General features: G+C 41.1%; 1 protein-coding gene and 3 non-coding genes across 4 annotated transcripts; 3 read left to right on the top strand and 1 right to left on the bottom strand.

Annotated features, from left to right (window-relative positions):
* Positions 1 to 1,562: 1,562 nt before the first annotated feature.
* Positions 1,563 to 1,634, bottom strand: trnaw-cca (transfer RNA tryptophan (anticodon CCA)). The gene has a single exon. It is a non-coding gene; the product is annotated as a tRNA-Trp (tRNA).
* Positions 1,635 to 1,836: 202 nt separating this feature from the next.
* Positions 1,837 to 9,002, top strand: rpl13a (ribosomal protein L13a). The gene is made up of 8 exons (XM_043717405.2): positions 1,837 to 1,903; positions 2,903 to 2,975; positions 3,152 to 3,217; positions 3,832 to 3,933; positions 5,422 to 5,507; positions 5,691 to 5,750; positions 8,413 to 8,535; positions 8,872 to 9,002. Exons 1-8 carry the CDS (start codon positions 1,883 to 1,885, stop codon positions 8,956 to 8,958), a joined length of 618 nt encoding a protein of 205 aa, XP_043573340.1. The 5' UTR covers positions 1,837 to 1,882; the 3' UTR covers positions 8,959 to 9,002.
* On the top strand, positions 3,360 to 3,435 carry LOC122563790 (small nucleolar RNA Z195/SNORD33/SNORD32 family). Its single transcript, XR_006315729.1, has one exon. It is a non-coding gene; the product is annotated as a small nucleolar RNA Z195/SNORD33/SNORD32 family (small nucleolar RNA).
* LOC122563791 (small nucleolar RNA SNORD34) lies at positions 5,547 to 5,620 on the top strand. The gene has a single exon (XR_006315730.1). It is a non-coding gene; the product is annotated as a small nucleolar RNA SNORD34 (small nucleolar RNA).
* Positions 9,003 to 14,145: the final 5,143 nt, after the last annotated feature.

Here is a 14,145-nt window from a genome sequence, read left to right as displayed (position 1 = left end):
ACTCGTCCATGTCGAAAAGATATCCCAACCCAATCTAGTCCCACCTGCCAGCACCTGGCCCATATCCCTCCAAAACCTTCCTATTCATATACCCAACCAGACGCCTTTTAAATGTTGCAATTGTACCAACCTCCACCACTTCCTCGGGCAGCTCATTCCATATGCGTACCACCATCTGAGTGAAAAAGTTGCCTCTTATGTCTCTTTTATATCTTTCCCCTCTCACCCTAAACCTATGCCCAATTGTGATTATTCTGTGATTTTGTAAAACATACAAAATATGTTTTATTGATAACATTTGTAATTGTAGTTTCCAAACATTTCATATTGGAAATGAAGTTAAACTCTTCTCCATAAATTATGTTGTAATCTGAGCTGCATCAAAATATGTTATGATGTTTATAATAGACATACCAGGTCAGGCATAGTGAAGGAACCTATACAGTTACCAGTCCTTCGTTGTACTATGGCAGACTGACCTAAGGCTCTGATCTTTTCCCACTCAACCTTTTTCCTCCTGTCGCAAGCTTTAGTGAATCCCTCAGTACATTGTTCCAGACTTAGAATGTCCCAGTCTCCTTCAGTCGGTCACATGTAAATCTTTGCACCGGAAGATCAATGAGATTATGGGCACACCAAAAAATGTTATTTACCGAGGTGGTGATCTTCCAACAAGCAGCTGATGTTTGTCTTAGTGTGCATGTGCAGAAACAAATCATAGAGTGCACAGTCCTCTCCAGCAAAGAGCTAGTACAGGAGCTGTAGGCTGAAAGATCTGTTTCTGCACTGTACCATGGTCCGCATTAAGATCCTTCTTACAGGATGAAGCTTTAGTATTAACCTGGTGAAACCTCTTTGGTCTCTCCGACGTTTTGTGGTCTTCCACTGAGAAGAGTTGATTTTGATTGAATGTTGCAGACTTGCACATTAGAAGGTCCAGGACTCTGTTGAGGGATGCGCTTAAACCTGGGTCAGCAGCCACCAAGGCGCAGTGGGGAAAGACCACAGTCCCAACATCTTTCTGCCAAAGTATAATGAGGGTCTGTTCAGTTATCAGTCCTTGCCTCAATATATGTAAATGTTGATTCCAAACATGTCATATTGGATATTATAGAGAATGAAGTTAAACTCTTTCCTATAAATCATGTTATAATCTCAATACAATCTCAATACAATCGTAATATATTATGGTGTTTATAATACACAAACCAGGTCAGGCAAAGAGAAGGAATCGGTCCTACATGAGTAAGAAATACCTTTGGTTTTTGCAACTGCGGGGAAAGTCAGTTTGCAATGTTTGTTTCTTGATGGACAAAGGCACTACAGCGCTGCTTTCGTAGCTGTGAGTGGAGTCAAAGTTTCTTTTATGCAAATAAAAAAGACGCCAGTATTGTAGAATAGCTCAACAAGTTTTTAACTTGAAGACAGGAGTAGGGCAATGTGAGCCGCTGGAAATTGGTTACGCCGTCGACAGCAAAATGCATCCAAATACAAAGTGCAGGAGCAAACCGCATTGTTACTGCAACTCATCTCCTGAAAGGCAAAAATTAAAAAACCAATTATGACCCCGACGTGATTTGAACACGCAGCCTTCTGATCTGGAGTCAGACGCGCTACCGTTGCGCCACGAGGTCTCCGTAGCGAACAGGGAAATCTTTTCCACTAATCAGGCATTACAGTGTGTCCCTCAGCGGCCCATTCTGACTGTCTGGGGGAGCTGTCAATCATGGCGTGGTGACGTTCAACGTAGCGGAACCAACCAACTTCCGCGTCGAGTGAGGGGGCGGAGTTGGTCATCGCGGACGTCACCGGGGGCTTCGCGGAGCTGCCGGTCCCTGTTCTTTAGGCTGGGAAGCCCCGCGCCGTCTTCCTTTTCGGCGCCATGGCGGACGGCTTTAACAAGGTGGTGTCACCCCGCTCGCCGTTCACCTGAGGCAGCCCCTCTAACTCTGTCCCCCTCGAGCCCGTCCCCCTCCCCCCTTCCCCCTCAGGAGAGGCCGCTGCCTGATGTTTAGCGAAGGTGGTGTTTTGATAAGTTTTCCGAGCCCTGGGCCGGATGCGGCGTGAGTGAGGCCTGAGTGCGGGGCCTTGGTGAGAGGCTCCTGGTGGGAGAGATGGATGGATTCACCCCCCTCCAGGTGTCTCTTCACCCGGTGACGGGGATTAGGCCGGGCTGCAGAGGGGAGATGGAAGGGTTTTTTTTTATTTTTGCAAATTGCCTGAAGCCCACGTCAATGGAGCCCCGAGCTCGGAGCCAGGCGCTGCATGTGGTGACTGCAGCCACCAGGCCTGGGCCTCGGTAACCTGCTGGTGCCATCCCCATGGCTTTTTGTTTTGCGCTGTGGAGGCGGTTTGTATCACGCTTAAGCTAAAGGCAGTGGGGCAATCGAAGTTGGGCGGTTTTGCTAAAATTGTACAAGGCTAGAGCTGGAATACTCTGAGCAGTTTTGGCGCACCTTATCTAAAGGAAGGTGTACTGGCCTTGGAGGTGGTCCAGAGAAGGCTCACGAAGCACGTACCGAGCTAGGAGGGATTGTCTTAGGAGAGGTTGAGTATTTTGGGGCTGTGCTAATTGGGGTTTAGAGGAATCACAATTGAAGTCCACAAGATTCTTAAAGGATAGCTGCAGAAAGTGAGAGAGTCTAGGACCAAAGGGGCATGGTTCCAGAATAAGAGTTTGCACCTTTAAAGAGTTGAGGAGGAATTTTTTTACTATGGAGGTCTCTTAGGGCTGAGTCATTAACTATGTTCAAACTGAGATAAATTTTAAATCAGCAAGGAAGTTAGGGTTATGGGCAAAACAGATTAACAGATAATCCACAATCTCCTTAAATGGTCAAGCACATGCGATAGGCTAATGTCTTTGGTCTACACTAACCCATTTGGCTTGTACTCTTTACAGGTCCTGCTTATCGATGGCAGAGGCCATCTCCTTGGCCGTCTGGCTGCCATTGTGGCCAAACAGACCTTACTAGGTACTGTCCATTTATTCTGTATATTGCATGGCATTTAATTTAGGATGTTGATGAATAATTGCCTCTTTGAACATTTCAATGTGAATACATTTGGGCACTACCATCTGAAGGTCTAGTTTGTGATGCAGTTTGCTTGTTTAATCATGTAACATAGTTACTGTTTTTTTTAAACAAAGGTCATAAAGTGGTGGTGGTGAGGTGTGAGGGCATAAACATCTCTGGCAACTTTTATAGGAACAAACGTAAGTGTCTCTCTTGTCTTGTCTCATTCCCTAAAAATGCAGCTTGCTTTACATATAAGGCCTAGTTACACTGCAACTGATCTTGTGTAATGAGCATTCATTTACTACCATATTAATTAAAGTTCCTTGAAGTGGCAACTGAAGTGTTTGTGATGAATTAATGTGATTGAGTTTCTCAACAATGAGAATACCTCACATGCACTACCATCTGAGACACGTCAGCAAAAGTTTGTTTCAGTACAATTTTAGTGCTCATCTTGTTGATTTTCAACCCCATTTTAGGGTTCAGAGGTCTGTGGGAGCTCAGTCCATAAGTAATATTGAAAGTAGAGATTGATAGATTTGTGTTTACCAATGATGTGAAGGGTTATGGGGATAGTGTCGGTAAAAGGTATAAGTGTTTGTTCAGCCGTGGTCATATTAAATGGTGAAACTGGCTTGACTGACTGACTAAATAACCTATTCATGTGATATGCAACATTTGTACATTTTATAAGTAATGTTTCATGGATATTGCATGGACAACATTGAACATTAGACTTGACTCCAGCATGTAGTCAAATGGTGTTGACTTTATTCTGCACAGATATTCAGTTACCTCTCTCTCTATGTAGTCAAGTATCTCGCTTTTTTGCGCAAGAGGATGAATACTAACCCATCTCGGGGCCCATATCACTTCAGAGCACCAAGCCGAATATTCTGGAGGACCGTAAGAGGTAATATTTTACATTATAAGTTTAGCATAAATTGTAGCTGTACAAACTTGGCTGCTACATCACGGTCTTATTTGAAACAGTAATTGCATTTTTGAGAACACTGAATAAAGGGCACATTAATGAACAGCTTGCATATTTAATTGTGCCCAAATCTGCCATGGTGATATTATCAGAATGCTTTTAGTACACAGCTTTCTAAGGAGCTATTTTGACAGGGTGACCCAGTGAATAAATTAGGTCTGTATTTAAGTTGATGAGAGGTGATCTCATCAATGCATGTAAGATTCTGAAAGGGCATTTTATCATAGATATTCAAATTTTTATGCCATTTGGGGAGTCAAAAAAACAGCTTTGAGGATAAAGCTTCACCTTTACAAGTGAGAAGAGAAATTATGAATGCTGCATTGTTGAATACATTTATTTTTACGGTTGGGATAATGTATCTCTTGGGGGTACAAAATATGAATAGTGAGTAAGAAAGTGGAGTTGGAGTTTATGGTAGTACTAATGGGTGAAACAGGGTTAGGGTTGGCAAACAGTTAGGTTTACTCGTGCTACTTGTGTTCTCTATGACCAAATTTTGCTTGGAGCTAGGTATTAAGGATATTCACTTAAAGAGCATCAACTGAACAGGTTAGTGAGTAAATTCTAGACCTTGGATCCTGAGTGCGTGGCTTCAGTTAGTGGAGTGACTAAATCGGGGATGAGAGAAAGGCAGTACAAACATGATTAGGGTTGTCAGACTGGAGAATATTGCAGAGATAATGAGGGGTGAGGATGACAGGAAGTAACTTGAAAATTAAAACTTTAAAATCTATGTTGCTGGTCAGACAATACAATGCAGGTCTGTGAGCACTCGGATGATGGGTGCATTGCATATCGGGAAGAACGTTTTGGATGAACTTTTACGTGTGGTTGATTCAAAGTGGATGGGTGGGTTCTGGACTGGAGAGCATCCCATAATTGAGTTTAAAGGCAACATAGGCATGGATGAGCATTTCAGCAGCAGGGTGCAGTCATGTTACATCCCACAAATCCCAGCTGGTTATCTTTTTGTAGGCCCTTTTTAGCACAACTTTAACCTGAAGCACATGACTCACTTTCATGCAATATGGTGTAATTAATATCTGATAGGCTGGAATAGCCTGGTTTACAGAAGATGATGCTATTTGCAGTTTTAATTCTTGCTTTCATTTTTTAAGAAGCTCTTTAAAACCTAGCTCTTTGACCAATATTTTTGGTCACCATAATCAAAAGTTATTTTAAGCCAAGTTGTTTGTTTCTAAATGTAATTCTGATTTTTGATGGGATATCTAATTTTCAAGTGTAAATGAAGCACTGAATCAATTGTGCATCAATATTTTTCCAATCTGTGTACACTTAACTACAGTTTATATCAGATGGTGATCCTACTGGAACAATTGACTATTATTTTTCATCAATCATTGAATACAGAAATATTTTTAATTGTGCTGTGATTGCTTCAAGGTATGTTGCCACACAAGACAAAACGAGGTCAAGCTGCCTTGGACAGACTGAAGGTCTTTGATGGGATCCCTCCTCCATATGACAAGGTGCGCAACCTTCCAATTTTTGATTAATTCATGTTCCTCTTCTGTCACTGATGAGTTGTCATTACCTACATTGTTTGATTTTTAATGAGAACAAACTTGATACTGAGATAGAATAAGTTCACTTTTTTTAAGATCACTTTTTGTTCCTTTGGATTATTATTAATCTGAAATTTACGTTTGCAGAGGAAACGCATGGTTGTACCAGCAGCCTTGAAGATCGTACGTTTGAAACCAACACGAAAGGTAATTCATTTGCACCTGGTATGACAAACAGGTTTTGAGCTCAATAAGTCCAGGATGGCTCTCTGCAAAAGTGATTTAGATGATCCCACTTGCCAACAAGTCACTTCCCATGCTCTTTAAAAACAATCCAAGCCCTTCTATCCACATAACTAATACTTCTGCCCTTCGTGCCATGCTGATAAAACTTGTCAGGATCCTCTTTGATCCTTACTGAACTGTACAGATTGGGACATAGACTCTTGATGTTTTGGCTAGTTTTTTAAGTTTTTTTTGCTTTAGTACCCTATCTCAATCTGTAAAGATCAGGGTTATAAATGCCTGTTTGCCACTTCAACAACCTGTCTCGGTAGAGTTAATTCAAAGCTGGTTTGATGCTAACCAATGACTCTCACCACAAGAAAGAAGGGTGGCTGACGTAGTCTTGGTGGAATGAGGTGTTTCAGGTTTCTCCAGAAAAGTGTTCAAAAGCCTATTTAAGCATCTAGTCATTCGGGGAAATTAGGACAGATAGCTAAAGGCCTGCTTGAAGAAGGGAACTTTGAGGACTGTCTTAGAGGTGGAGAGCATAAGGTGGAAAGTGGAGTTGCAGGGGCTTGGTAGCTCATCCTTCCTTCTTTGGTGGAGCGATCAAGGACAGGAATATTAAAAGCTAGAATTAGACAGTGAAAGTAAGCCCATCGACCTAGCTGCTAATGCAGTATAGCTCATGCATGAAAAAGTGTATTTGCAGAATTTGTCTATCAGCTTCTATCACCTGAAGCTGGGCACATGGAATATTTGGGAGATTTGAACAAATTACATAAAGGTTGGCTTACATTGTAATAACTTAGACCACTGATGCCTGTATTATGTAAGAAAGACCTGCTGAACGGGGAACTGGGTCTCCAGCAAGAGAGCACAAGGGTCGACCCATCTTTCTTTCAAAGATGCCTGCAAGGGAGACATGAAGTCACTGAACATGAATGTAGAGAGGTGGGAGGACACTGCAAGTGATCGCTCTCGCTGGAGGCTGGAATTATGCAGAGGTCTGAAGAGGAGCTGAGGCTTGCTGCTGAAGAAAAGCACACCTGCTGAAAGAAACAGCACCAAGATAACACTGGACGACAACACCTATCACTGTAACTGAGACTACCACTCCTGGGTGGTCCTCTACAGCCATAACAGATGCTGCTTGACCAACAGAGATTGAAGCAAGACCTCCCAGGCTCAGATCCATGCTCTCATAGGACTAATGGATGTCACCACCAGTGTAAACAATTTCTTTGAGGCCTGCTGGTTCTTCTAAGAGATTAAACTGACAATTGTTTTTGAGAACAAATTTTAATTGGTGTTAATAGTAAAATTGTCCTTTTGAATGTCACCAGTCCCTCTGTTTCTTTGTTGCTATGAGTTTGCTTGTAATTATTTTATTGATGGAATTAAATACTCTGAAAGATTGTAGGATAATTTGGTGTTCAAGGGTTTGCACGTATGTATGTAGATCTGCAGATACTGTATGGTCCCTGACTCTTGTTCTGTCAATTTTGAGTCGTTGCAGTCAAGCCATATTCTACCATTACAAAATGTGATGACTTCTTCCATCCTGTAACCAAAAATACTGGACCAGCACAGAGGATGCTGATGATAAAACCGGGGCTTTCCAGGCCAAAGGGCTGCCTGGTTTTTTAAGTAATAGAGACTGTTGAAGTCATAGCAGGCCAGAGATGGGGCATAAAAAAGCACTGGCTGGTGAATTATGAAAACTATTAGGGTGAAGATGATAACCAGCAGCAGAGGTAGGACCTGTCAGTGACCAGGCTGAGAGTGAGGCCATAAGACTAAGGATTAGTTTTAAATGAGTTCTTTGTGTCTATATTCACGATAGAGGGTGATGTAAATATATAAATCAGGAACTGGGTCAGATATCCTTCAATAAATTAACATTGAGAGAAGGTTTTAGAAGATATAAAAATGGACAACTGCCCAGCACCATGTGGAATGTATACTGCTCTGGGAGCAAAGGGAGAAATTTGCATGGACTCAAATACTCGGGTACTGTTGGCCAGTGAGTCTAACATCAGTGATATTGGAAAAATGTAATGAACAGAATTCATTTTCATTCAATTCATCTAGAGTTAAATAAAATGTCACAACTGGAGCACTGTGCTAATCAACACACTATGGGAAGGATGTGATTGTGTTAGAGAGTGCAAAGGTGATTCAGTGGGTCTGGGTATTTTAGCAATGAAGAGATACTTGTTAGGTCATGTTTCGTAGAGTAAAGAGGGCTAATGGAAACCTTGACTTGAAGCACAAAGTAAGTAAGCATAAACCTTTCCCCTTCGAGATAAGGAACCAGGAGGCTTGATTTTTAAGGTAAGGAATAGGAAGTTTAGTTGGGATTTGAAGCCCTTGTGGGAGGAGGTTTTCACTCAGTCTGGTGTTTCTGGAACTTTCTGCCTGAAACAATGGTCAAAGTGTGAGCCCTCAATTTTAAGTATTTAGGTGAAACCTTGAAATGTCATAGCATACAAGGCCATGAGCCAAATACTGGAAAATGGAGTTTGACCCGACAGATGCTAGATGTTGTCTATGGGCCTTTTTCAGTGTTGTTGAATTTGGACTGTGTAATGCCCTCCAAATGCTCAATGTTCTTGACTCTGGAAAAATTGGTTTTGTGCAGTTTGCTGTCCTTGGTCGCCTTGCTCATGAAGTTGGCTGGAAGTACCAGGCAGTAACAGCTACCCTTGAAGAGAAGCGTAAAGAAAAATCCAAGCTTCACTATGAGAAAAAGAAGAAAATGTTGGTAAGGCCTGTGTTTGTTACAATATCTTCAACTTGCTGCAATTTTAAAAGGATAATGACACCAAGCTCTTGCTTTCTTGCAAGAATGATCCTACCACCTTCAGCTGCCTTCCCATGAAACATAACTGCTCATTTCCACAATTTTTCTTCCACCCAAACAGCTGACTGTGATCTTCATTGCTGTTTTCAGCTGAAATTAGAAGTTCTGTGCTGGCTTTTGATTATGAACTGGTATCCAATAATTGCCTGCCTGTACTTGGATTAAAGCAATTGTTAAAATTATTATCTGGAAGAACAAAATTCCATTTTATTCATGTCTTATGCATTCTGTTCACAGAAACTGAAGAAAATAGCTGAGAAGAATGTTGAAAGCAAAATAGCCAAGTACACTGCAGTACTGAAGCAATATGGTGTCCTTGTTTAATATATTCACTAGGGCATTGACAATAAAAGTTGTATAAAATAAAACTTGTTTACTGTGCCTTTATTTTCAGAATGTTCTTGGTTTGTTTTACTGCATGTATTTCTTTGGATGGAAAAACCCTTTCTCTGAGCTAACAGTACTTTTTGATCTTGAGTTGTTGCTAGAATGCTTAAAGGTTGGGTCGGGTGCTGGCAGGTGGGACTAGATTGGGTTGGGATATCTGGTCAGCATGGATGGGTTGGACTGAAAGGTCTGTTTCAATGCTGTACATCTCTATGACTCTATGGACCTATTTTCATATTGAAGTTCATGTGTTTTATTTAGCATTGTTTTGTGTGGATTGAGAAGCTGTGTTTGAGCTCAAGATAAAATTAGTTCAATGTCTTTATTCTCCCCTCTGCTGCATGTTTGGATGCTTGTAAACTTTGCGTGAATCTGATTGGAAGGGTTTTTCACAGAATGAAAATTGAACATTACAAGTGCATCCTGCCCTTCGTGTTAGTATTAACAGACTTGCAACCATATGTCCAGGGTTTTCCAGTTCCACCAGAGCAATGAAATCTGCCAGCTGCCATGGTAGACTGGTTGGCAAGGTTTAGATCACGTGGAATCCAAGGAAGTTGGCCATATGGATACAAATTGGCTTGAAGGTAGGAGACAGGGTGGTAGTGAAGATTTGTTTAACGGTCTGGAGGCCTGTGACCAGCGATTGTGCCATAAGAATTGGTGCTAGGTCCACTGCTTTTTGTCATTTTACGTAAATGGTTTGGATATGAATACGAGGTACAGTTATAAGTTTAGGAGAAAGTGAGGACTGCAGATGCTGAAGATCAGAGCTGAAAATGTGTTGCTGGAAAAGTGCCGCAGGTCAGGCAGCATCCGAGGCGCAGGAGAATCGACGTTTCGGGCATGAGCCCTTCTTCAGGAAGGGCTCGTGCCCGAAACGTCGATTCTCCTGCGCCTCGGATGCTGCCTGACCTGCTGCGCTTTTCCAGCAACACATTTTCAGCTTTCCTGAAGAAGAGCTCATACCTAAAACACTGGTTCTCCTGCTCCTTGGATGCTGCCTGACCTGCTGCGCTTTTCCAGCAACACATTTTCAGCAAGGCAGATGCTGGAGATTAGAATCAAGAATCTGATGCAAGTGCAGCAGGTCAGGTAGCACCTGAGGAGCAGGAGAGTTGATGTTTAGGGCAAAAGCCCTTCATCAGAAATGAGCTGCCTGTCCTGCTGTGCTTTTCCAGCACCCCACACATATTTATAAGTTTGCAGACAACACCAAAATTGGTGTAATGGGCAGTGAAGAAGGTTCTCTCAGTGCAGTGGAACATTGATCAGATGGGATAATGATCTGAGGAGAGGCAGATGGAATTTCATCTAGAGAAATGAGGTGTTGCATTTTGGTAAGGTGAATCAGGGCAGAACTTAATGATTTAGTCCTGGGGAGTGTTGCGAAGGATGTAGATTCATAGTCCCTTGAAAATAGAGGAGCAGATAGACGGTGGTAAAGAAGGCTTTTGGCACGCTTACCTTCATTGGTCAGTGCATTGAGTATAGGAGTTGAGGTGTCATGTGGCTGTACAGGACATTGGTGAAGCCACTGTTGCAATACTGCACTCAGTTCTGGTCCAAAGGTGCAGAAAAGATTTACAAGGATGTTGGTGTGATTGGAGGGTTTACGCTGTAGGGAGAGGCTGAATAGGCTCTGGCTTTTTCCCAGGAGTGTTGGAAGCTGAGGGGTGATCTTATGAAGGTTTATAAAATCATGAGAGCATGGATAGGGTGAATAGCTAAGGTCTTATTTCCAGGTTAGAGGAGTCAAACTGGAGGGCATGAATTTAAGGTGAGAGCGGAAAGGTTTACCTGGTCTGAGTGGCAATTTTTCATGCAGAGGTAGTATGAATGGAATGAGGAAGTGGTGGAGATTGGTACGATTACAACATTCAAATGGTATCTGGATGGGTATATGAATAGAAAGGGTTTATAGGGATAAGTGCAAGTGAATGGGATGAAATTAATTTAGGATATCTGGTTGGCATGGATGAATTGGACTGAAAGGTCTGTTTCTATGCTGTATGACTTTAATTTATGAATGGGATTCCTGAGGACACAACAAAGCATTTTTCTTTCCTAACGAGAGTGGAACAATTTCTAATATTTTGCTCTATTGTCAGAATATTGTTGGTATCTGCATCCTTTTAACACCTTTCTAGTCAAAACTTTGGTGCTATTGCTTTAAGCTGTATATACTTGCCTCTTATTTCCTCCACCCGGCATTCTATGGTATGTGACAAATGGAAGAAGTTTCTCAGCTGATTTATGAATTTCTACCCTTCACACAAGATGTGGAATGTGTATTTGAAATTACCATCCTCCATGACTAGAAAATAGCAATGTTTAGAAATCACTTGTTGATAGCGTATTACAGATCATTGCAAGTTGTTAGGAGAGAATGTTACTGGTTAAAGTTGAGAAATTGATGCTTTGCATCACCTGGCTGAATGGGAATTTCTGCTGTTCTTACTGCCTGCCATTGGTGTATTTTGGAAGGATTTACAGTTTGCTAAGCCTGTTTGACTGTGTTATGAACAAAGCTTCCTTGGCCATCAAGTGCTGGAATGGGATTCCGATCAAAAGCAGGAATACCACATTGTCACAAAACTTTCTGTGTCTTGTAACTCCACTGTATGATCAATGCAGTTCAGTCACCCCTGTCTGGGGGATGGGGGAGTTGTCAGCCCAGGACTTGTTTTTTTCCAGTGCTCCTTAACCACAAGTCCTTTATTACTTTTTATGGACAATACAAGTAGTTACATGAACCTAGGTGTGTTTATTGAAATTAACTGTCTAATGAATCTTTTTTAAAACATTTGCACACAGTCGTGAAACTCAACTTACAAACAGTATGAACAACCCTCTCTTACCATAATAGAAACAATGTGACATTTTGCAATCACTAAATCTGGATCTCAATGTATTGTGTTACATGCAACAAAGCAGAAGCTGCTGTTGTCTGTGTGAGCTCATTGTCTACACCTTCCCGAATGGGTTGGAAACTGAACTCTAGGGAATTCCGTAACTTGAGCTCAGCTGCTTTTGTCTCTTGCTTGAAAAGATATAATCAGTAGAAAATTTAATGTAATTTTTAAAATCGGATGTCATTGTTTTAAAACCATAGAAATGATAGGCCACGCAGATGGTGTGCTTATTGGCAAAACATGAAGCATGTTTTGTATTTGTATTTGCTGCCTCAGAGGTGGATGCATCATATTGAAGATGACAATTTTGTTTTTACATTTGAAGGGCTTAATGCAGGGAGTTAATGTTAATTTTCATTATTAGGAGTTGGCTGAAATCCTGTCTCAAAGATGATTGCATCTGTTAAACAGCTGGAAAGTTGCTTCTGTGATGAATTTGCCAGTCTCTCATTGATTGCTGTTGTGCACAACTCTAGATATGAATTGTCAATTGGAAAGGTCAGAGGTATACTGTTTATAGGAAACATTGTCGCATTGGTGCAGTGAGCAGCATGGGAGAGCAGATTATCCTCGATTTAAAAATGTCTGATCTGGGAATATTTGGAATTTTTTTTAACGTAATTGCTATTTCTCGTTTGAGGATAACGTCTTTCAACACTTGTGGGTGTCCCATCTGAAACAGTTCACGTTTTTTGCTTTTAACTCTAGCAAAAAATTTTGTAACTCCAGGTTGGAAAGTTGAGGATCACTGTTTTGCAAATTTTTATTTCAATTACGACGTCCACACATCCTCTGTTGAAACCCCTGTTTAAAAGCATTCTTATATTTTCAGCAGCTTTCCCTATTTTCCACATCGATTTGACCAATGTCAGATATTCAACTATGGAGGGTATATTCTAAGCTATTTCAAAAGCCATTGCAATTGGAGATGCTTTTGGGTAAATTAAGATCATAGGAGAATTGCTTGCAGTAAAAAACACTTGTGACCAAATGCATTAATCTGTATTAACCATATTCTGTTTCATTTGTGTTTTTTAATCATTTTGTCCTGTCTATTTTCATAAAATGTGAACATCAGAATTAATAAATACATTTCCCTGAAGTATGATCACTACTTAGATTTTTTTTTCACGCAATCCTCAGAAATATGGATTCACTTTATGACGAGGACTTAGCACATTTTGGTTGTCAATCGCACAGCAACACACTTCTTCAAGAGTATGTATGTATGCAGAGATTTCTCCCTGCAAAGTTCACATTTTCTAATCAACCTGTTCACTTTTAATTCTCAACCTCTGAGTTGGGAGGACTTGAGCCCAGGTTTCCTGGATCAGAAGTAGGGACATCACCACTCTGCCACAGGAATCCTATCCCTACTGAATTGTTTTTTTCTTAATCCCTCCTGGGTTTAGGGAAATAAGGCTAAGCATTCTCCGCAGTAGGAGAAAGTGAGGAGTGCAGATGCTGGAGATTAGAGTTGAGTGTGTGGTGTTGGAAAAGCACAGCAGGTCAGGCAGCATCCGATGAGCAGGGGAATCAACTTTTCGGACATAAGCCTAATGAAGGTGCTTTACCAGCACCACACTTGTTCTCAGCAGTACCCAATTTTTTTCTTCCACATGACCTGTGAAAGGATTGTAGATGTCTCACTAAAGGACAAACTCAGCAGGAGATCTAAGGTTGGTCATTAATTTTACGTTTACAAGAAAACGTAATGATGTGGGTAAGTGAAAATGCTGTTCATTGTTTTGATATTATACAAACTGAATTGAGTCCATCCATAACTGAAGTAAACCAGTTTAACAATCATTATTGCTTCTCATTTCTCCAGCCTGGTCTGCCTTATTTCTAATGCAGGGTTTTTGCCCAAAATGTCAATTTTTCCTGCTCCTCTGAGACTGCCTGACCTGCTGTGCTTTTCCAGCATCACTCTAATCTAGACCCTGGTCTGCCTTATGGTACATAATGGTGAAAGAATATTACTACATTTTTGGATTATGTTTTTATTGTAGAATTGGGAAGTATGAGCAAACTGAGCATTGCCCAATCACCACCATCTAGTATTTGAGATCTCCATAAACTTCACTGATACTTTCTCTCGATAATAAAACAGGTATTACTTCTGATTTCAATTTGACTTTTTTAATACTTCTCTCTCAAATGATGAATTATCAGTTATATTTCTATTAAAAGATGATGTATTAAACAG

Source organism: Chiloscyllium plagiosum, unplaced genomic scaffold (assembly GCF_037043375.1).
Source record: "Chiloscyllium plagiosum isolate Xiang-an unplaced genomic scaffold, Cpla_swu_hap1 HiC_scaffold_30, whole genome shotgun sequence".
In the NCBI taxonomy this organism is placed as follows: domain Eukaryota; kingdom Metazoa; phylum Chordata; class Chondrichthyes; order Orectolobiformes; family Hemiscylliidae; genus Chiloscyllium; species Chiloscyllium plagiosum.
Note: the sequence above shows the minus strand (reverse complement) of the source record. Positions and strands in the feature narration are given on the sequence as shown.

Coding starts and splice junctions, on each gene's coding strand:
- rpl13a (XM_043717405.2), top strand. CDS start 1,883: ATGGCGGACGGCTTTAACAAG. Junction 1,904..2,902: donor TGGCGGACGGCTTTAACAAG/GTGGTGTCACCC, acceptor TACTCTTTACAG/GTCCTGCTTATCGATGGCAG. Junction 3,218..3,831: donor CAACTTTTATAGGAACAAAC/GTAAGTGTCTCT, acceptor CTCTCTATGTAG/TCAAGTATCTCGCTTTTTTG.